The sequence below is a fragment of the Podarcis bocagei genome (assembly GCF_964188305.1).
Source record: "Podarcis bocagei genome assembly, chromosome: 3".
NCBI classification, from domain to species: domain Eukaryota; kingdom Metazoa; phylum Chordata; class Lepidosauria; order Squamata; family Lacertidae; genus Podarcis; species Podarcis bocagei.
Window position 1 is genome coordinate 69,215,503 of NC_138127.1, and position 23,002 is coordinate 69,238,504.

At 41.8% G+C, this 23,002-nt stretch overlaps 2 protein-coding genes across 4 annotated transcripts in view; one reads left to right on the top strand and one right to left on the bottom strand.

Annotated features, from left to right (window-relative positions):
• Positions 1–1,119: 1,119 nt before the first annotated feature.
• CDC42EP3 (CDC42 effector protein 3) overlaps positions 1,120–23,002 on the top strand; it is an 87,425-nt gene continuing 65,542 nt past the window's right edge. The window contains exons 1-2 of the mRNA XM_081188153.1: positions 1,120–1,226; positions 2,259–2,494. The gene's annotated coding sequence lies outside the window, so the exon portion shown is untranslated. The remainder of the gene's footprint in view (positions 1,227–2,258; positions 2,495–23,002) is intronic.
• On the bottom strand, positions 14,290–16,554 carry LOC308582799 (putative CENPB DNA-binding domain-containing protein 1). 3 transcript variants are annotated; one of them, XM_081186258.1, is made up of 3 exons: positions 16,242–16,554; positions 15,558–15,629; positions 14,290–15,382 (listed from the first exon to the last, which is right to left on the bottom strand). In XM_081186258.1, exon 3 carries the CDS (start codon positions 15,354–15,356, stop codon positions 14,574–14,576), a length of 783 nt encoding a protein of 260 aa, XP_081042384.1. In that variant the 5' UTR covers positions 15,357–15,382; positions 15,558–15,629; positions 16,242–16,554; the 3' UTR covers positions 14,290–14,573. The 3 variants fall into 3 exon arrangements, with proteins under 3 accessions (XP_081042384.1, XP_081042383.1, XP_081042382.1); XM_081186257.1 differs by having other exon boundaries at positions 15,558–16,554; XM_081186256.1 differs by having other exon boundaries at positions 14,292–15,629.

Consider the following 23,002-nt stretch of genomic DNA (forward strand, 5'->3'; position numbering starts at 1 on the left):
TCTCTGCAGTTTCACTGGGTGGAGCTGGTTTCTTGACCAGCAACTTCATATCCCATGAAAACATGGTGTGTAGGCAGTCAGAAGGAGACTCCTTGCCTTCCTAACCATAAAGACTTATACACCCAGAAAATGCCACTTTACGTCTCCTAGAATCATCTATGTGGGATAATTAGTACTATATGAGAGTGGCACTTATATTAGAGTGGCATTTATATTGACCGGAATGTAAACCAGCCAGAACTTAAACTAAACTTACTGTTGTAGATTAATTGAGTTTAAAATGTTAAATACATTCTTACATGAACCTTGATAATTCAAACCCTTGATTATCATAGGGTGCTTCCAGATTTATTTATTTATTTAAAAAAAACTTCGCAGATCTTTGCTGGAAAGGTTAAATCTGGATTAAATGGAGGCAAAAATATGGGCTTGCATCATTTCGACACTGCAAATGCAATTGTGCTCCAGTGGCTCAATAAATAGCTGCCTGAAATCCCCCTGAATTCAATGCATTTTAAGGCAAAAGTTGGATATCTGACAGATCATTCATACCCATTTAAACATTTATTTATGTATGTGGATTTCTCTTTTGCCTGCAACATTCTTAAAGGTCTCAGGTTTGATAATAAATCATCTCTAAAAATATAGCATGCATCAAGAGATAATAAATCCACAAAAATGTCAATACAGTTATAAATCAATAGCCCAAACTGGTATATGTACCTTTTGCCTGCTCTAGATGCTACTGAACGCTATACAATCTGCCCTTGTTTCACATGCCTTGCAACATGTTTCTTTCAAGTAAGTACTTGCTTTCCTTACTCTCTCACTTGTTTTTGCAGTGTGCAGCCAGCATGTTATTCCTTCCCTGCCAAATATGGACTCAAATCTGGAACTCTAGATACAAATCTTGGTTTTCTTAGAGCCCTGCAGGAAGCTTGGATTCTGAGCTCTGAGACGGTTGCAGATGAGTCTTCTGGGAATCCCTCAACTCCTGCTTTTATTTTGTTTAAAAATCAGTGAAAAGGAAATGTGTGTTGGACTCACTGCTTTCCGTATGAAATGTTTTGTGCACATCTTTAAGCTTTCTTTCTTTCTTTCTTTTTTAAAATGGAGACCAGGATATACTTGATCTGACAGTGTCCCCTCAAGAAGCTTTCCTTTCACTGACATTTGACCAAGTCCTTCCTGCTTTCCAGATGCTGAGAGATAAAGAAGACTAGAAGGTAGGCCTGCTGTAGTATTCCCCCCGCCTTGCCCACATATAAACATGGAAAGCAGAAAATCTGGTCCACAGATTTTCAGGCTGAATAAAAGGGAAAATCCAAAATATACACATCGGACAATAACAAAATAAGCAGGAACCAAATGGAATTTTGCAAAGACCAAGGTGTTGAAGTATATGCAAGGCTACTTTTCTTAAACCTTTCGGATTCTGACTCCCGTCTAAATTTTCTCTACATTCTGAGAGTCCCAACTCTTTGCCAAGCTTCTCTTTTGCAAAGAACCCTGTCATTCTTTAACTAAAGGAGGGAACGCTGTTGGGGAGAGGGGTAATTTAAATCAAGGAAATGGTATGGCGGGAAGGATTCCATTCCTCTTCCCCCAGAACTCCTGTTCTACCCATTATCTGCTTATTTGTTTGCCACTCTTCTACAAAATTGGGCCCAAAGTGCCTGACAACTTATGACATGAGCTGTTAGAAACAACTTGGAAAAAAACCACAATATTGTTAGTCCCTACCCCAGTCTCTGAGCAGTGAGAGACTCCAGGATTTCCAAATGTTTATCCAAGATTCAGTTCCTGGGAATGAAGTTCAGCGGAGGCTGTGGTGCCTTTAGGATATATGGGTTTGTTTAAACATATATGCAACCTGAGCATAAGATGGAGGTGCTCACAGCATTTACACCCCAACAGATCTCGCTTCTCCATTAGTCACAGCTTTAGATCCAGTGCAGAGCAAGACATGTCTCTCTGTCTTCAACTTCTAGCTTGCTTCCAGCTCACACATAGGCCAGCCCAGCTATTGCTCTCCTACATTGCAGCTGGGGAGGGGAAGCATGGGGTAATTTTGTGGGGTATGCTAATCATGGTGCTTAACTAGCCAATGTCAGTACCTTAATAAAGGAACTGGGTTAGCAAGCTTGCTCGTATAGAGAGTTTGGATTTGATATCCCGCTTTATCACTGCCCTAGGGAGTCTCAAAGCGGCTAACAATCTCCTTTCCCTTCCTCCCCCATAACAAACACTCTGTGAAGAGAGTGAGGCTGAGAGACTTCAGAGAAGTATGACTAGCCCAAGGTCACCCAGCAGCTGCATGTGGAGGAGCGGGGATGCGAACCCGGTTCACCAGATTACGAGACTACTGCTCTTAACCACTGCACCACACTGGCTCTTCTACCTCCATTCTACCTCCACAGTTACAGGATCCCAAGAATCGGAAAGGACTCAGAGCATCATTCAGACTGACTCCCCCCCAAACTCAACAATATCAGTAAGTACCCCACAAAAATCAGTTCATGTAACCTGCAATTCATATAACATGTAGAACAATGAAAATGAGAGCTTCCTCTCGCACATGGATACTTTACTGTGTGCCACATATGTTGGTATACTGGGGGGGGGGGTCAGGTGATCCAATTATCTTCCAAATTATATCTGGTCTCCCTGCAAAAAGCAGAGATGAAGGAAGTGTTAATTATTTAATTGACACCAAAATGGAAAATGGCTATGTGTATTGCTGAAAGGGTTTAACATTGGAAGATTCCATTCTTCAAGCTAAAGAACAGCATGTAGTGGTCTCTGAGCTCCTTAATGGGTTGATAATAAACTATTGTTGTTCTGTAGTAGCTAATATGTGAATGATTAACCTTAGATCACATGGGAGGCTATTTGGTTGCAAATCTCCATTTTGAAAGGTAATTGCCTTAGGTTCCCAGGTTCTGTAAAAGTAAGGATGTGAATGAAGCTCTCCAGGAAAACAGCTCCAGGAGGATGTAAGGAGAGAGCTTCGCTTTTATGTCTGTTTGGAATTATATTTTATTTATAAGATGCTGATCCTGTGCTGGACAACACAAGATATTGTATGGAATTATTTGGGTGTATCTTTGAAGTTTTTTGTTTGGTTTTGAAGAAAATTCTGCAAGTAAAGCTTTAATTAAACTTTTAGGCCTTTTCAATGCTTTATTTCCAAAAGGAGTCAGTTTGTATGCATCTAGTCACTTTATGCTGTGCAATATTCATATTTGCAATAGGGAGATGTTCACCTCACAGCTGTGTATCAACCTGACACATCTGCAGGATTTTGAAAAGTATATGGGAAGTCTCCCTGCTACTCTGCTGTTTCCTCCCAGGCTTTTTCCAATTTGCACCTTCTTACTTTAATACTCCTCCCCTGCACTTAGTTTCCTGAGTCTCTCTCCCTCTCTCCTATGTCGTCTCTGAAACCAGCTTCCATCCTGTTGGAAAACAGAAGCCATGGTTAAGCTGAGGTATACACATTAAAGACAGCCATTGAGCATGTGCAGATGGCAGCCTCAGTGAATTGTTGTTTGAGGAGCAAATCAGGTGAAGACATACCCACCCTCCTTCTGGTGTGTATAGGGATGTCAGAAAAAGACTTGAAGCAGCGGGAAACAACCTCTTTGCATTCAAACCACTAAAATGGTATTGTGACAGCATCTCTGGTTCTGCATGTTAGCAGGAATTTCTCACTTCCTGCAATTCTGTAGCCTCCTCCAGGTGTAAGGAGAAACCCTTGTTTGTGCTCTCAATTCCTTCCTTTGAAGTTGAATCATCTGAGGTCATACAACTCAGGTGATCAACAGGTGGGCAACCCTGTCCACCTGTCAGAAGTGTTCCACAAAGGTGGAGAAGTTCTGGATCCAACCCACCATCCAAATCCAGTTCTCCACCCTAGCCCTAAAGGAGCAAGAATGCAGCTGGGAAGAATTACTGGACTCTGTGCTCCCTGTGGAGTCATAGGTGTTCAGTGGCCAGGAGTGCAGTTTACCAACTATGGCAGCTTCACAACTGCAGCCTTGATTAGATAAGTCAGATCTTAGCTGCCCAACGTCTGCTAAATACTCTTCCCAAGGCTCCCTCTTTTTTGGCCTTCAGGAGGTTCTAGAGACCTTTTTATTGCCGCTGACATGTGGATGATTTAGGGTGCTGTGTTTTCATTTCCCTCCCTCTGCTGCTGCTATTTTAATCTAGCTATTTTACCTGTTGCTGATAGTTTTATTTGCTGCTATTATCTTAATATCTTAATATCTTGTTTTTATTTTACTATGTTAAAAATCTTACTACTTTATTGCGATTTTTTTGCCTACTTTATTTATTTTCGTAAACCACCTTGGAAGGTTAATTTTTCTGAAAGGTGTTTTGAAAATCTGTTAAATAAGAAAATGCATGAAATTTAAATCCTATAAATGTCTGCTCAGAATCTCAATGGGACTTGCTCCAAGATACAGGATTGCAGTGTTCTTCATCACATTTCCATACTGTGCTTAAGGCAACACACAACAGTATGAAAAATAAATAAAACTACATTCTTCTACCCACACACATTAAACAAGTCCCTGACCTTGTTTACATACGAGGTGTGATTTGTATCTGTAGTGCATTATGCCAACCACATTTTAATTTTGCTATAATGCTTCAGATAATAGTTCTGTGTACATGTTTGCAATCTGATCCTAGAGTTTTTGAAATGTTCATACCAATTTGCTAACAAGTATTACATTCAATATGTGTGGGTGCGTTGAGATCACAACTATTTTCATTATATGCTACATCTAGATTTACATCACAGCTATGCATTAAACACAGAATTCCTGGTCACTGAGTTTTGATGAAGTGTTCATGCAACAGTGCAGTGGGTCACCCCCACATCATATTAGAAGTAGGGGGGGGGGACCTCCTGCAATTTCTTTTATATTGACAGATGAACCCATCTGCATTTTGTTAACATTTTGTTTTCATTTCTAATTTTGCCAAAACTAACTTTTCTGCAGACTTTGACTCCCTTTACTTCTGTCTAGAACTTCAGTGCATGAGTTTTAAGATGAATGTCTCAAATGTTCAAAACATTGGATATGTGCCTGAAATGACACCTGTGTTGTGGATTTCTTTCTTTTCTTAATGTCTCTTCAATGCAGAATGAGTGGTGTGTAGATCCCTTACCTCTGGGTAAGTGGGGGAAAGCAGAGAATAACTTACCGGAAACAATAAGATTTTCTGCAGGGAAAGACATGGGTATTGCTCCAGTATGCTATGTAGAATAGTTGTTTATGAATGGCAGGGGGAATAGATGTAATCTGAATTTTATGAGTTGAAGGATGGGGGCTTCCCTCCACTTTTGGCAATGTTGGGCTTGCATTAATGTTTCACTGGCAAGCAAAACATTATCTAAAATTCAGTAATCACAGCCTTACCTAACCGAATACCCTCTATATGTTGTAGGACTACAACCTCCATCATCCCTGCCCATTGGCTGGGAGGAAATTGGATGGAAGGAGTTTGAGTAATCATTTGTTAACCATATCTACAAAGAACCAAGCAGAAAGTCAATGTGTTGCCCTCCAGGTGTGGCTAGACTGTATGGGGTGTTAGGGGAGGAGTGGGGGACATGTCATGCTCCTTCTGGGGTAGTATGTCCACCTTTGGTCCACACTCAGCTCTCATCTGTGGCTCCTAGAAGCTGTCAACATGAGACAGTGGCCACACCCCAGGAATGGCTTTGACTGGCCAGCTAAACCAGGTGAGGCTAGCCAATGGTAGTTCAATCAGCAGTCAGATTTTCCATGAATTGCCGTTTGCTCCTATTCAAAGGTAAAACGTGTTCCCTGGGGAAAGTGTTGCGGGGAGACCATGGCTCTGTCACGTGCCTGGAAAGCTTGGACCTGTACCTAGAAAGCACAGAGCAAAGGTTAGTGTGGTGGACCCTCAGTGAATGCTGGCACCCAAGCCCAAATGAGGAGCTACTGTCCCTCCTTCAACTCCTCACTCACCATCACATGATTCATTATCTGTTTCTTCCCATTGGGATGCACTGCTTCTTTGTTTCTTCTAATGTCAGGCCTCGGGGCAGCTCCTACTATTAAGCAGACTGAGGTTCCCACCTTAGGTGGCAGATCTCAGGCTACCATCAAAGGCCAGCAAATTATCAATTATTGAGTTTATTATATGTTTTACCACCACTGAGAAAGCTCCCTTGAACCTTCTGCCTGAGGCACTAAAATGTGTAGGGTCATCTCTGTCCAGCCCTCCATTTTTTTTGACCTCTGCCATTCCTGAGTAGTAGAAAAAATGTGCACAAAGGATAATTTTTGGAGGAGATACAATTAAATAAATCTGTAATGTTGTGTTGAAAGCTGTAAATCAGCCAAAGCACGAGGTTTAAAAGTACAGCTTTATAGGCAACCACAGTCCAGTCAGCCTAAACTTGTTTGGGCAATTTAATTACAAGCGAGGTATTTTTAAGAGAGTAGGTAATTTTAAAGTCAGTTTAGATAATTCTTCATTACGAGCCACTTGCCTCATAAATGAAATCTATGTAAACTAAATTGTTAAAAGGGTCTTCAACTTCATAAACTTTACGACTAAGATTTTCCAGGAAAATAGATCTTGTGTCTATAATAGACCTTATGGAGACAATCTTCCAGGACGATTCCAAGGATTTAAAAGCAACAGCTTTTTAGTTTGGAATAAATTCTGTCCCCCTCAAGAGAGGCTTGTGGCTGAAATGTGCAGTGTGTTTCCCATCAGTGGAGCAAACAAGATGAGAAACGATCTTCCTTTGCTCATGTAGAAATATTGAGAATAGATGCTCCTGTGTAAAGATATTATATGTGATATTTCGTTTGGGTCCTCCGTGCCCCCAAATGTTATTTATTTATTCATTCTGTAATGGAATGGGCCTTCCTCTGGATTGTCACAAGCCAGATTGAAGCAGACTGAGGCACAAGCAGGAGGGTCGCATCAAAGGATCTTTGCATACAGACTGGCTTATATGTAAGACGGCATTCCTTCGAGTATCCAGTCCTAGGTTGTTTAGGATTCTGTACTTCTAGAAAAGAATCTTAAATTTGGCTCAGTAGCAAATTGGTAACTGGTGCAGTTTTACTATTTTTATTGTTTATTTCATAAGATATACACCCCGCATGATTGTAAAAAAAGCCTCAAAGCGGTTCCCCAAAAGATAAGACAATAAAACCCAGAAAAATTCACAACCATCGTCCCTGGCCACTGGCCACACTGCCTGGGGCTGATGGGAACTGGAGTTCAGGAACATCTGGAGAGCCCCAGGTTTCTTATCCCCAGTTGCTGTTAAGCAAGCTTGAAGAACATGCTCTAAACATGAAGAATTTGTCACCATTTAAACATGATCTCATTTTATGAGAATGATGAGTGGAATAGTAAATCCATCAGCTTCAGTTTAATTTTTTTTTCTTTTTGTATGTTTGCTGGGGTTCATTTTCTCATATATATTTTTTTGCACTGAAACTTAATTTTCTGACTTTCCAAACAATTGATAAACCTGTCAAGGGTATATATATATATAGAGAGAGATAATAGTTTCATTATTGCATCCCTTTATTTGCACATGTGTTGAGTTTGCTCTGCTGTTATGACTTGCACAGGCAGTAGATAATCACAGGGTTAGCTTTTCAGAAACTAAAATAGTTCTGGGTGGTGCTTGTAAATGTTCAGAGTGCACACATATCAAAACCCAAGAAGCCACACTTCATCACAGATTTTGTATGTGGATATATAGTGATACTTAGAATTCTTCAGAGAAGAAGAAAAATATCCTGAACTACCCTGGGTTTTTGTGTTTGTTTGTTCAATTTGAAAGTGTGTAATTATTCCCTGTTTAGACATCATGAAACAAAGGATGCCATGAAATGTCCTTGAGGATTTGTTTCTGAATTCTGCTTGTAATATTCTTGATAATTATGGTGCTAGATAAGGAATGGGGAACCGGTGGCCCTTCAGATGTTGTTGAACCACAATTCCCAGCCACCCCAACCAGCATAGCCAATGCATAGGGATGATGGCAGCTGCAGTTCAACATCTGGAGGGCCATAGCTGCCTCATCCCTCTACTAGCTGGTAACAAAACAACAAGTTGCAATGAGACTTTTGCAGGGTGAGTTTTATGGTAGATGTAGAACAGTCTTGCTCACATTTCAGTATGGTGACATTTTGGGTTGTTTTCTTGTATTTAAAGCTGTCCATTTTATATATGTATGCTGGTGTTTCTGTGCAATTTGTTGTCATTGAGGAACCCAATTTGTCTTTGTCTAATAATTTAAAAATGCAAATTGGGTCATTAGTGTCAGACTTCAAAACCACACCTAGAGTAAGGAACTCACAGCTGCCCTACATAGCCAATGAAGACTCTACCCAGGTACTAGGGTAAACATGCCCACCTTGGCTAGCTATTGGTTCATGTGAAAGGTCTATCTTATCCCACTCAGCTTTCTGGTGTTACTTTGCGATTGTTTTGACTTCTTTCCCTTTCCTCCTCCCCATTAATTTTAATTAAAAATAAAGCAATTGGGTCTCTCACTGTCTATACTCAAACAGCTGCAAGGAGGCTGTTTTGAACCTGAAATGCATTTGCCTGTGATGTCCTTAGTGCAAGACAGAAATCAGAACGACATGTTTTTAAAATATATATTTCAGGCAATGTAGTTTTTACATTTGAGTTATGGACACCAGGCGTGCACACACAAAACCCACCACCCACAACCCTGGTTTAAGTGTCGCTAGTGAAAATGGCTTAAAGCCTCTATTTGCTTTTAACTCTAAAGAAGCAGCGCGGCAGTATGGCTGTCACACTGTCCAGTGCATGGTTTTCTTTTCTTTGACCAGCAGGTAAGTCTTGGCACTATGTATGCTTAATATGTCCAAACAACCAGCAGGACTTTTGGCTAGTTGCCCAAGACACTGGAATATTTGTCTTCCTGTTTCTAGTCTAATCTTCAGCACCCCTGGTCTTATCTATTCCATTTTTTCTGGAACATGCACTTAATTTGTCTGCCTTTGGCATAATCCACTGAGGCCTGGTGTGGTGTCCTGGCTTTTTGCCCAATGTGAATTTTATCTGATTTAGTTTTATCTTTCAACCTTGGAATGGGTCCTGATCTAGGCAGACATGGTCCCTGACTGTACGATTGTAGTCTTGCTCCACTTTTAATTTTGTTCTTGCAAGCAGCAAATGAAGTGATAAGCCTATGTTGGGACGGTACCACATCATAGTTCAGTTGCAGTTCAAATGATGGAATGCTCTTCTGAAAAAATAATAATAAATCCCTGCACACAGAAAGATAGAAGAATTATTCTAGGCTGGCCTTTCCCCTGTCATGCCAATTTTCTATTAATTGAAATATTAATTGGGGTATTGGGGTGTGAGGTGTGAGGTGTAAACCTCAATTGTAGTCAGAAGTGGTATAGCTCAGCCACAGAGTAACCATCATATGCTGCCCACTAAACCTAGGACTCTGTCAAATGGATGTTGACAGTATGCTTGGTTCTCTCACTATAGCAAGTTGATCATGAGAGAGGTCCTTCCACCTTTAGCCCTTTCTGCCTCAGATGCACTGAAAAGACAACAGAAGCACATATTCTGGAAATGGTCTGCACATCATAGATATGTTACCATTGGCAGACACCATGCTGGGTGTTGAATTAAATCTCTAAGAAGCAAGAGATCAGAATGCAGTCATATAAGAGAAGACTATCAGTGGCTACTAGCCATGATAGCTATGTTCTGCCTCCATTGTTGGAAGCATTATGCTGGGCACCACAGGTGGGGAGTTCACTGTTTCATTTAGGTCCTGCTTGCGCGCCTCCCATAAGCAGCTGGTTGGCCATTGTAAGAACAGGATGCTGAACTACGTGGGCCGTCGCCTGATCCATCAAGGCTCTTCTTTGGCTCTAGGAAGCCCTTTTAGTCCTCAGACTTCATGTAAACATCTTTAAAATGGAAAGGATAATTAGGGTGTTGGAATTGGTGATGCAAGAGGATTGTAAAGCACATCGCACAAACAAGCTAGTTTGGATGCAGAGAGACCGTAGCTCAAGCTGGAGTGTCTTATACTTTCACAAGGAGGGTGTCTGTGATTTCCCCTTCCAAATGCAGCTTGAGCTGTCTGCACTGCTTAGCACGCAGTTCTAGATGGTCTTCCATCTTCAGAACAACTTTGCAGTAGGCATGAGACAAGGGCCTGTCATGGGAAGGGGCAGCCATATTGTGGCTAACCCAAGGAATTCTGGGAACTGTAATCTGATTAGGATGTCAAGGATTCCCTTGAGACCCTCATTAAATGACAATTTCTTGGGGAGAGGGAACATTTGTTAAACCCGTTTAAATACCTGTGGTGTAGACATGTACTCAGTCTCAAATGTTTTTATACTAACAGAGCTCCAGCAAGACCATCGTCTAACAACAGTGTAGAACTGCTATTGCAAATACTGAACATGACAGCTCTATGTCTTAGCTTGATTTTTGCCTACTCTTTGTGAGAGTTCAAAAATAAAAAGTACAGAGTGACATGCAGAAGGAATGTGAGTGGGTGGGGGTAAGAAAGAGAGAGATGGCAGGCTAAGGAATGGAACATATACCAGACTTCATTTGAAAGCATGTTCAGTTGAAGAGAGATTGCCTTAAGGTTCCAGTTGTTACCCACCATGAAACCAGTGAGTCACCCCAGCTAAATTATAGGATTATTCACCTATTGAACAGACTAGATGCATGTTTGCTTATCTTACTGGATCAAGATATAAAGCAGTGCTTTAAAAAATCATTCTCACCGAAGAATCTTCGGTGACCTGGAGGACTGACGTCTTGCTAAAACCATCACCCTTTTCAGAAGGACAGAATATTTATCAGCGTATTTTCTGTAAACGGTTTCAACACTAGCAAGTTATTTGACAATGGCAGACCAGGACTTGAAAATGGAGATAACGAGTAACCTGGTTCTTCATAGAGGCTGTAAAGTAATTGTAGGCTGCAGAGGTCTGTGGTTTTTAAATATGTATTTTTCCAGATACTGTACACACTGTCTTGATCCTTATCACAATAGCGAGACAGCCACTTTATGACCAACTGCAAACACATCTTTTGAATAATAATAAAGAAGCAGGCCTTTTGCATATGCGCACATACTTGGGAGTGAGCGCCACTAAATATCTGCGTGACTGACTTTTGAGAAGGGTTGCATGGTATTGGGCTACGCCTTCTGCAATTCTGCTTCCTTCCTCTCATACATTCTCCACTCTGCCATAAATATTTCTGTAGGCAGTTGAAGCTGTTCCACTGCTGGATAAAGTTTTGGAAAGTGTCGATGTTAAAGTAAGCAACATTGCTTGCCCAGATTGCTTAAATATCCCATTCAGAATACAGTGTTTCAGCCTGGCTTATTTTGGATCAGATTGTATATAGCAATTTAACAGGTGTGTGTATAATTGAAATTCATGACTGTTCGGCTACAAAAGAACCTTTACCATCAAATTATGACTGTGTAGGGTTAGGCATGCATGGCCTTAGCTGTTACACCCAAATGACTGCAAATATGATTCTACCCTAGAATTTTAAAGCCACAACCAATCCAAACTGAAGAGGTCAAAGTGTTCAGGTTTAGATCAGATGTATATTTTGGGTTGAGGCGCTCATGAGTTCAATGAACTGCTAGCATTGCCACCTGCTGCCTAATGTTCTCATCCCTTGCCAAGTAGCAGCAGCATTTATTTCACTTATTTATTACATTTATAACTATGTGAAAGAGCGGTGTACAAATAAACTCTAAGGAGCTCAAAGCAGCATATATAGTTTTCATCCCATGTATTTTGTCCTCAGAACAACCAGGTGAGGTAGGTAAGTCTGAGAGCTAGCAACTGGTCCAGGGTCACATGAACTTCATGTCTGGGCAGGTACCATTCTGAAACTATAGGCTGATGTTGTGGAACTGACACTATTACTGGCACCACTTAATACTCGTTCCACACTATTATGGAAATTGATCTTTTAGTGTGGCAGCACCTAGACTTTGGAACTCCCTGCCTGTTGGCACCAGACAGGCACCTTCACTGTACTCTTTTTGGTGCCTGCTTGAAACAGACACAGAGGAAGGTTGGGGTTCAAGTAACCACTTACCAAGTAGTAGTGGATGACGTAATCATGCAGATACCTGTCTTCTTAATTCCACGAATGACACCTGCAGTAATATCATTTACTTGGTGGTTCTTACGTTTATAAATTTCCCATTAGTTGGGAAGAAGAAGAGTTTGGATTTGATATCCCGCTTTATCACTACCCGAAGGAGTCTCAAAGCAGCTAACATTCTCCTTTCCCTTCCTCCCCCACAACAAACACTCTGTGAGGTGAGTGGGGCTGAGAGACTTCAAAGAAGTGTGACTAGCCCAAGGTCACCCAGCAGCTGCATGTGGAGGAGCAGAGACGTGAACCCGGTTCCCCAGATTACGAATCTACTGCTCTTAACCACTACACCACACTGGAAGCTTCTGGTTCAAGAAGGGTTTAGTCATGGGGCTCCTCCGTTCTTCTTGCCCCATGCCTAGAAAGCACGGATCTGAGGCATGGGTCCAAATGGTTTTGTCTTGCCACTTTCCCCCAGAAAACTCGCTTTTTAGTGCTAAATCTGAGCAAATGTCGGTCTGGAGAAAGCCACTTTTGAGGTTTGCTCTGATTCAGCAGTAACAAGGCAGGTTTTCCTGGTGGAAAAGTGGTGGGGCAAGCAAAGTGTAGATGAGGCCTCATGCTGCATAGTGGCAAGCTTAGAAGGAACACTGTATTCTTGTTGCCTAAATGGTTTTCCAAGGGTACAGAGAGTTGTTAAACCAGAAACCAGTGTGACGCGGTGGTTAGAGTGCTGGAACAGGGCCTGGAAGACTAGGGTTCAGCTTGGGCTAATCACTGTCTCTTAGCTTAGCCTACCTCGCAGGGTGGTTAAAATGGAGAGAAAGGGTGCATGCCACCTCGAGCCCCCTGGAGGAAAGCTGTGATATAAATCTAATTTAAAAAAACCATCCTCATCCTTAATTTTGTACTGAAACTCTGCTGTATAGTAGTGGTTCCCAAAGCTCCCCCGCCAGACCACTTGAAAATTGCTGAGGGGCATGATGGACAACTTAATAATTCCTTTGCCTGTTGTAGCAATTGCAATGTGCTGTGATAGATGATTCATGATTTTCAGTTGTATTTTTACAGACACACTACGGACCACCTGAACAAATTGTCCCATGGACCACAATTTGGGAAGCCCTTCTCTTATAGGTTATTTGACAGTAGTAGTTCCCCCCCCCCCAGCTGAGGGAAAGTGAATTTTACATCTTCATATTTACTTTGCATTGATTTTGCTATTGGATATAGCAGTGTTGGGCTCAAACCTTTCCTTCCGTTTTAGTCTGCTGGCCTGCAATAACCACTGTGTTGGTATAAGCAACGCAGTTGGTATAAAGATGCTTCCCAAGACATTTGACAGATCACTTGGTTCTGCAGTGTGGACAGAAGTGAGGCGTGTTGAACTGGTTCAAAACCAGCATTTCTGCCTCCATTAACTTGAAGAAGCTTGTCAGTGACTTCAATGGAACAGAAGGCTGCTTTGAACTTAAATTTCTTTTGAACGTTTCTTCCAATAGGGTTAGTAAGCAAAGTGGCTTAATGGCCATTTATTATGTGGGTGGCTGAGTGGGCACAGTCGCCAAAAGATGTCTGGCAGCTGACCCTGTGAGTTAATAACCATTTCTGCAAAGATCAAAGGAGCCTCATCTGTAACCAGCTGTCATTCCTGGTAATTTGCTTTTTCCTGTCTAATGTCCTAACATGTATTAATGATTTATCACTCTTTGAGAGCGGTTACCTCTATTGCTCTCTCTTTAAATGCATGTGCATTTGTATATGTATATATCAGCACAGCTATTGGCTTGTGACTTTAGATTCGTAGGTGAGCACCACACAGTCCTCCTGTCATGCCAGCATGTGACAAAGAGTCAGAAGAACCTAGTATTGGCTATTATAGATGTGTGATGGTGATAGAGCTATGATGCTTGGCAAGAGTGCAGACCAGTCTTGAATGGTCAATACTTCCCTGCCTGTGAGGTCCAAGAGAGCATCTGGCTCCCATTGCTATTCATATGAAATTTTGGGAGAACTTGATTTGAAGTGAGGCAGCATCTGTACATTCAGAGTGTCCAACTTTAGCTGGGTTGGTTACTAGCAAAATGTAATCCATAATAAATCGGGTACAAAATACAGTGGTGCCCCGCAAGACGAAATTAATTCGTTCCACAAGTTTTGTCGTCTAGCGAATTTTTCGTCTTGCGAATCACGAAATCCCATAGGAATGCATTGAAAATCAATTAATGCGTTCCTATGGTCAAAAAAAGTCCAAACAAAGCCAAATTTGGTACAACAACAGTTTATTAACTGCTCTTTAAAGTCACACATATTGTAAAGAGCAGTTCAAAAATTGAAGGGAAAATAAATTAACTTTATAAACATGACAGAAAAACATTTAAAAATCAACAAAGTGTACAGTACATTTTCTAAGACTCTGGGGGACCACTCGAAGAAGGCTCCTCTTCCACTCTTTGCTTCTTGCTCAAGAACCTGTCCATAGTCTGCTGCTTCATCCGCCTTTTCAGCACCTCCCTGAAAGGCGACATGACCCTCGTATCAAAAGTGTTCGCAAGGTCACGTGCCACGTGCTTGTCAGGGTGGTGCCGCTGTGCAAAAGCCTGCACATCCTTCCACTTCAGGCAAATGTTCCTCACTTCTTTGGAGGACAGCCGTTCCTCAGTTGCTTCCTCCTGGAACTCCGCTGCAAAGTCTTCAGCCGCAGGAACATCAGAACTGGCAGCCTCTCCATGCCTGACCACGCTGTGGATGCCAGATCTTGTCTTGAACCGTTCAAACCAACCTCTGCTTGCCTTGAAGACTTCTGGCTCACCTGAGGTTCCTGGCTGTTCCCGGATGAGGTCAGCGTGCAAGGCCTTGGCCTTCTCACAAATGACAGCCTCAGACACTGTGTCCCCTGCACGCTGCTTCTCTTCTATCCAGATGAGCAGCAACTTCTCGACCTCCTCCAGAACAGCTGAGCGGTTCTTCACGATCCTGGTGACTCCCTTGGCTGCATCAGTCGCCAGGATCTTCTCCCTCATCTTCAGGATGGTCCCGATGGTTGATGGATTCCTCCCGTACTCCCTGGCGATGTCCGTCACACGCATTCCGCCGTCGTGCTTCCGAATGATCTCCTTCTTCATTTCCAGCGTCACCTTCTCCTTATTCCTCTCGCCGGCCACCGCAGCAGCAGTCTTCTTGGGTCCCATGGCAGCACAGCTCTTACCTTCGTAAACTCAGAAAAAGAAAAAAAAATCAGTGATGTGCTTCAAATCCAAAAAATTCAAAATCACCCAGCCACCCACCACACAGAAATTAAAACCCAGAACCAAGTCCTTGAATCCCAAAAACCCCAACCCAAAATCCAAAATCCAAACCCCCCCCCAAAAAATTTTAAAAGTTTAACTTACCAAATGGATGCAAGAGAAGTTCTGGAAAAGCTTCAACAATCAATCACCGAAGTCTTCAGAAACCTCAAATGGCTGCAAAATAAGTTTTGGAAAAGCTTCAAAAATCACCAATGCCTTCAAAAACCTCAACTGTTCCCACAGACAACCACCCACCCACCACACAGAAATTGCAAACCCCTCCCCAACTGCTCCCCCAGCCCCTCCCCAACTGCTGCAAACCCCTCCCCAACTGTTCCCCCACCCAGACAAAAAAAAATTTCAAAAAATAACAACATGGCTCAATGGTCCCAGATTCCTGCAGAAACCTCTCCAACTGTTCCCCCAGCCAGCCAGCACTCAGAAATTCAAACTCAGGAAAAAAAATTTGAAAAAAAACAAACTGGCCCAGTGGTCACAGAAAATCATAAAAATTCCCAAAAAAGCCCCACAAGCTCCCAGATTCCTGCAGAAACCTCTCCAACTGTTCCCCCAGCCAGCCAGCACTCAGAAATTCAAACTCAGGAAATTTTTTTTGAAAAAAAACAAACTGGCCCAGTGGTCACAGAAAATCATAAAAATTCCCAAAAAAGCCCCACAAGCTCCCAGATTATCGCAACCCCCCCCCACAACACCAAGTCCTTGAATCCCAAACACCCCAACCCAAAATCCAAAACCCCCCAAAAAAGTTTTAAAAGTTTAACTTACCAAATGGATGCAAGAGAAGTTCTGGAAAAGTTTTGGAAAAGCTTCAAAAGTGAGCAAAGTCTGAGAAAAGGCTACAAAACCACGTGCTAACAGTTGCTCCTCGAAGTCAAGTCACAACTGCAGCTGTTCAAGCTAAGCACCCTTTGTTTTAACGGTTTTAAGAAAAAGGAAACAAAGTCGCGAGACGTTTTCGTCTTGCGAAGCAAGCCCATAGGGAAATTCGTCTTGCGAGGCAACTCGAAAACGGAAAAACCTTTCGTCTAGCGAGTTTTTTGTCTTGCGAGGCATTCGTCTTGCGAGGTACCACTGTATATTGCTGTTTTATTCAGTTTTTAAAAACAGTTCATTTCAGGATCTATGCATACAACTGCACATGTTTTGACTGAATTTCACCTGGAATGAAAGCTAGTCATTTTTGAAACATCTGGAGATCATGAGGACACACACAGCTTTCTCTGCTATCTGAGACTGTGTATTCAACAAACATCTGTTATTTCAACTTCCTTGCCTTCCATTGTTTGATCCAGTCTTGCCAATGTGCACTTACCCAAAGTGTTCACCACATTCTAAACCAATCTCATTCTATTTCTTGTGGCTGTTTACAGTGTGATCAGATGGACTGTGCTCAACAGCACTTTTAAAATATCTGTGGCATGTGCTCTATCCTAACCACTCATTCCCTTTTCCTTGACCTGCCCTTTGTGGAGAGTCTGGAATGTTAAACATTTCTTGTGGGTCTGCCCAACCTTGTACTTTATTTAAACTTACTCTCCCATTCCCGTTTTCTGAAGCACCTTTCAAGATTGTCTCTTTTCTAAGTCAGAGAGCTGTGATCATTGATTCATGCAATCTTTGATTTTGCATGTCTCTTCCTTAACAGGAAGCTGTTGAGTGAACTCATTATTGTTGGATGTTTTGGGAATCAATGTGGCATTTTGAAAGTGGCAGGAATTTTATTTCTTGGAAGCAGATGTATTTTGATGGCAGACATGAATGGCTTGTTTATTACAGGAGTAGGAAAATGATGGAATGTACAGAGCTTTCATGTTAAATGTCATTTATTTTTGATTGCATTTATATCCCATCTTTCTTCCAAGGAGCTCAATGTGCTGTACATAGTTCTCCTCCTCCAAATTTAATTATCACAACAACCTTGTGAGGTAGAATAAGCTAAGTGTGAGTGACTGGCCCAAGGCCATCCAGTGAGCTTCATGGCTGAGTGTAGATTTGAACCCTGGTCTCCCAGGTCCTAGTCTTGCACTCTAACCATTACAGTGGTACCTCGGGTTACAGACGCTTCAGCTTACAGACGCTTCCGCTTACAGACTCCACTAACTCAGAAATAGTACCTCGGGTTAAGAACTTTGCTTCAGGATGAGAACAGAAATTGCGTAGCGGTGGCAGTGGGAGGCTCCATTAGCTAAATTGGTACCTCAGGTTAAGAACAGTTTCAGGTTAAGAACAGACCTCCGGAATGAATTAAGTTCTTAACCCGAGGTACCACTGTAAACTACACTGGCTGGTTGTGTGTATGGAGGAGTGTATTGCACCTCATCACCACCACAATGCAGACAGCCTTATTATTTAGTTAAGTGGTCCTATACCTCTTTGTTTAGAAATTCCTAGCAATCATTACAGTCTGGTGACGTGTGTGTGCAAGCTTCAGGCTTTGCATTTTTCTTATGGCTGCATTCATTGCAAATTTATTTTAGGAAAACATCTTACTTGTATTAATAAAGTTGGGAAAATATCCGTGTGGCCAACAACATGTGCCAAGAAAAATGGTTTGGCTACTCCTTTCCGCTGCATGCATGCATGTGTGGTACTGGCAAAAAAATGACCTCTCTGAGCAGCAGGTGTAAAAAGACTGCTTGAGTATCGGATGAATTCCTTTTGTATATTTTAAAGCAAAGCAGCAAGAAACTTTTGTCATACTTCTGAAACATATTAGGGATGAGCTCCCCTGATCTCTGTGATAGGTTGGATTCTGTAGCAGTTCTTAGAATGTATATGAGGCTTTAGAGCAGCAGTGGGAAACCTGTGACCCTCTGGATGTTACTGAGCTACATCATATTGACCATTGGGCAGGCTGGCAGGCTGGCTGGTGGAGTCCATCAACATCTGGAAGCCCACAGGTTCCCCAGCTGGGCGTTAGAACAGGGGACTCCAACTCCCATCAGCCCCAGCGAGCAAGGCCAATGGTCAGGGATTATGGGAGTTCAAGTTCAAAATATTTGGAGGGCACTACGTTGGCGACCCCTGCTCTAAAATCTTCAGAGGTTCACATACCTCATCTCAGTAACTAGCAGTGAGTCACCATCCCTTTCTATTTTCAAAGTCAGAAAAAAACAGCCTCCCAATTGTTTCCTAATCCATGTACCCACAACTGGAAACACTCCTATTCAAATGCTACAAAATACATAGCATTTAATATACAGCATGCCTCAAAATTCTGACTTTTTATCTCTTTGTGAGAAAAAGTACATGGCTTAGAAAGCTCACTCCTTGCTTTAAGCACCCTTTATAAGAGCTGAGGAGAGGAACTCTATTGGCACACTTTGTGGGAACAGATGGCAGTAAAGCATGTTAAAGACTAACTAATCTGTGATAAGTCCTTTTGAGAATACTCTCTGAGTTTTTTAAAAATCCTGTTCTCACTGACAAGACATTTGTTAAAAAATAAACAGTGGGGAGATATAAACAAAACCTGTGCACACATGCTTTTATATTCAGTTGCCTCCTTGAACATACATTTTAAAAACAATGTCTTGAAAGTGATCTTAAAACTTGGAGTGGTTGCTTTAATCTACATTAATTATTATAGAAACAAAAATGGAAAGTGATTCATTCCTGGTTCATTCACCCAGAGTGAAAATAAAAAACATAACAACTCAGCTTGGTGCTTTTCCTTGGCCAGCGTCACGCAGTCGCTAGAGTTAGGTTTGGAAAACCAGATGGAAATCTCTGCTTATGCAAACCACGGTTGCTTGCGTAGCCTGGCTGACATCACAGGGTTATAGGCAGGATGAGATAAGGATATTTTGGAACATTCCTTAATAGTAAAAAGAGCAAGTTGCCTCCTGAAGGCAGAGTGATTCATATGGCCCCTTTGAACCTGATGTGGTCTTGTTGACTGGAGCCCTTTTCAATGATGAATGTAGGTTTAAGTTTAATTTCTTCTGCAGGGAGGCGATAGTGGTGTCAGACAGTAGCCCTTACCTAAAGGCATTTCATAGACTGGGTCCAAACCTGTGGAACTCCCTCATGACTGAGATTAGGCAGGCACCCTCCTTGTTGAACATCAGGTGCACAACAAAGACTTTATTATTCCATCAGGTATTTTAAGGTAGTGTTTGGTTTTATGGTGAGTTTTTACTGTTTAATCCTTGGTGTGGTTTATTTTTATGCACATCACTTAGAAATCCTAATGATTAAATGGTATATAAACACCTTCAATGAATAATAAATCTATCTGGGCGCTTCTTGCGTTCTTCTTACTACATCTGGCTGGGTCTGATGGAAGTTGACATTCAACAACATCTGGAAGGCCATGGGTTTGCTTTCTCCAGGAAAGGCAACTCTGAGGCAGCTGCTTCAGCTTCTACCTCAGATTCTCCCGGTGGCTGTGTGTACTACAGGACACAGCCATAAAACAGGCCTGCATGACTTAATACTCACCAAGCAATGAATTGTAGCCCGCAAAGTGCTTGATGCTTCTGTTTTTTCCTCAGAAAAGAAGAGGTTTGCTGAGATGCTGGTGGGTCATCAGCACCATCCACGATTGGCAGGTTGCGTTTGGGTTGTCTGCGCGCCTGACCTACATCAGTAATGCATTAATGAGGAAATGGAGGAGTATTGCACCACAAATGAAATGCAATGGGGGGGGGAGGTGGACATAGATTGTTCATCTGGGGAAACCCTGAGGACATTTGTATACAAGTAGTACAGCTGGGCCCCCTCCCTGCTGACAAACATCGCTTGCACATGATGAAAAGGTTGCATTGAGGGGAATAGGACAAATATAAGCTAGGCAAGGGGACTAGTGGGAGCAGCTGGCTAGACAGCTGCATTTCAGAGAGAGGTTTGTGGAGGGAGTGGGGGAGGGGGTTGAGTGGATAAGATTTAGATATGGACACAAGCTGAGCCAAACCTCTAAACCGACGTTTCTTTTGAGTAGTATCTAAATGAAAGCCCCTAAACATAGACTCATCTGCTCGTGCCAAGGAAGCACAGGCCACTAAAGAACTAAAACACAGCCTGCATTTCTCAGTGGTGGCTGTGAGCTTTGTAACCAGATGCTGACGGTCTCTTTCTTGTGCTCCAGTGCGAGGCTCAGTATGACACAGAAAGCGCTGGAAACACAGCTGAGTTTTCATATGGCCCTCAGGTGATAAAAAGGACCATTGCCTGTAATGAAGAAGACACACCAGATCTCCTGATTTCCAGCCCTTTAAATCAACAAAGGAGAAATAGGGAAGATACTGGCAGAGGAGAAAGCCAACACAGTAGACCCATTCAAAGGCTGTTCTGCCCTGTGTGGGTAGGTAAGAAAACACTTCCCTGAAGATAAAGTGCCAGAAATGTTTGAGTCCAACATGGTGGCCATATGGTGTTCTCCCCCTCCTCTTGTCTACCAGAGCATGCAACCGGCAACAGAAATTCTTTAAATTCATCTTTTTATACATAAAATACATTCAGATGGAAAGATTATTTGGACACTTTGGAAACTGTTCTTGTTTTTATAAAGATTATTTACAAGGGAGTAGAGGCTTGCTGACACTGGATAAATTTCTTGGCTTCAATGTTCACATTGTACACCGGCCAGTTTTCTCTCGATGACTCCCCCAGGGGAATTTACTTTTGTGTAAGTATTCTTAGGATCAGGTGTTTTGTTCAAGTTTGCTTGTTTGTTTTACCTGTAGGAAAAGAACTTAATTCTGTGCAATACAGTTTCAAGTATCAATTGTTTCCTGAACATGTAATGGTTTATGGTAAAATGGAAAAGTATTTCCTAAGCAGGAATGGAACAGCATTTTAAGTGTAAAAACCAGTCTGGTTCAAACATTCCAATTGAAGTCTAAATCTGGAAACAAACATATTTGTTGAAGAGAGTTCAGATCTCTCAGGGTTTTAATGTGGCAGGATTTGTCCCCTCAACTGGTAATCAAATAGTGTAATTGACTTCCATTGGTCAGTCAAATGCTTGCTTCAGAGAAAAACTCATTTTTGAAATGGCTTCTTCAACATCTGCAGGCCTCTACCCACCACAGAGTAAAAAGGCTGATAATCCAAATATAGATTTAGTGACGATCCAAAGAGCTGAAACAAAATCAAACTCAACAGTCTAAACAAACTCAGCTTTATATTTTGGCAATGTATGCTCAATGATAATGTTTGACTTTTTCCTTTTTAACTGCCGCCTCTTAGAAGATAGTTTAGCACTTATCTCCCTCAGTTCAAAGGTGGTTTTAGAGGGTTTGCTGTGGAATTCAAGATACACAGATTTGTTTACAGGTTGAACATATTGCCCTTTCATCTTTTGTGGAATCTACTCTCCTGATGTTTTCTTTACAGTATTATATCCGGGACTTTTAATTGTACCTTTTCTTCTCATTTTTTGCATGGATAATAATAATAATAATAATAATAATAATAATAATAATAATAATAATAATTTATTTATTTATTTATTTATTTATTTATTTATTTATATCCCGCCCATTTGGCTGGGTTTCTCCAGCCACTCTGGGTGGCTCCCAACAGAATATTAATAATAAAAAAATGTGATAAAACATCAAACATTAGAAACTTCCCTAAACGGGGCTGCCTTCAGATGTATTCTAAAAGTCAGGTAGTTTATTTCCTTGACATCTGATGGGAGGGCATTCCACAGGACAGGCACCACTACCGAGAAGGCCCTCTGCCGGATTCCCTGTAGCTTCACTTCTCACAGGGAGGGAACCGCCAGAAGGCCCTCAGTGGATGTAAAGGCATATGTAATAAGAAATGGATACTTCTGAGTATTTTAATATATTTACATACCTTTAGCATAATGCTTCTTTGAGTGTTTGCCTTGCTTCACCTCAGTACTTTTTAGTGGGATCTATTCATACATTCAGCTGCAAGTCATTGAATGGTAGTGTGTGTACATGCATGAACTGCCCCAGCATTTCCCTCAGTCCAAACCTGTGTACACCATAGTGCGCCTACTACAGCAGTTGTGTGTCTGAAGTGGGCAGAAACCAGGGAGGGTTGAGCAGGAGAATCATTGGTGCTGTGTGTCTCATTCTGATCAGCATTTTAAAGTGGGGATGGGGAACCTCGGATCCAGGAATGAGTCCAGGTTCTCCATCCCTGTTTTAACTCTATAACCTCAGTCTCCTGGTTGCAAATATGGCAGCCCTGCATAGGAAGGAATCCACCAAAACATACAGTAGTTGATATACACCATGCATTCTTTGTCAAGTTCTGCATAACTTGAAAAGAAAGGAGGTTGTACAGTAGCAGTGTGTGGTGGTGAGTGTCACTGTTAACTTGATTGCAGGGAGAGAGAAAAATATAATTTATTGTTCCTGGCCTCCTTCCACTTTACTGTTCTTACCTATAAAACATCTATTGTGGCATTTCCTACTTCCTATGGGTCTAGATCATTATTTGATACACAGGAGAATTTCATCTAATAAAATATGAAATAGGAGCTGCCTCAAGGAAGAGAAGAAAGTAATGCCTACAGTCAATCTCAGGTCATTCCTGGCCTTTGA

What these genes read in the sequence shown, in the direction of transcription:
- LOC308582799 (XM_081186258.1), bottom strand. Translation starts at nt 15,356, where the DNA reads ATGGGACCCAAGAAGACTGCTGCTGCGGTGGCCGGCGAGAGGAATAAG.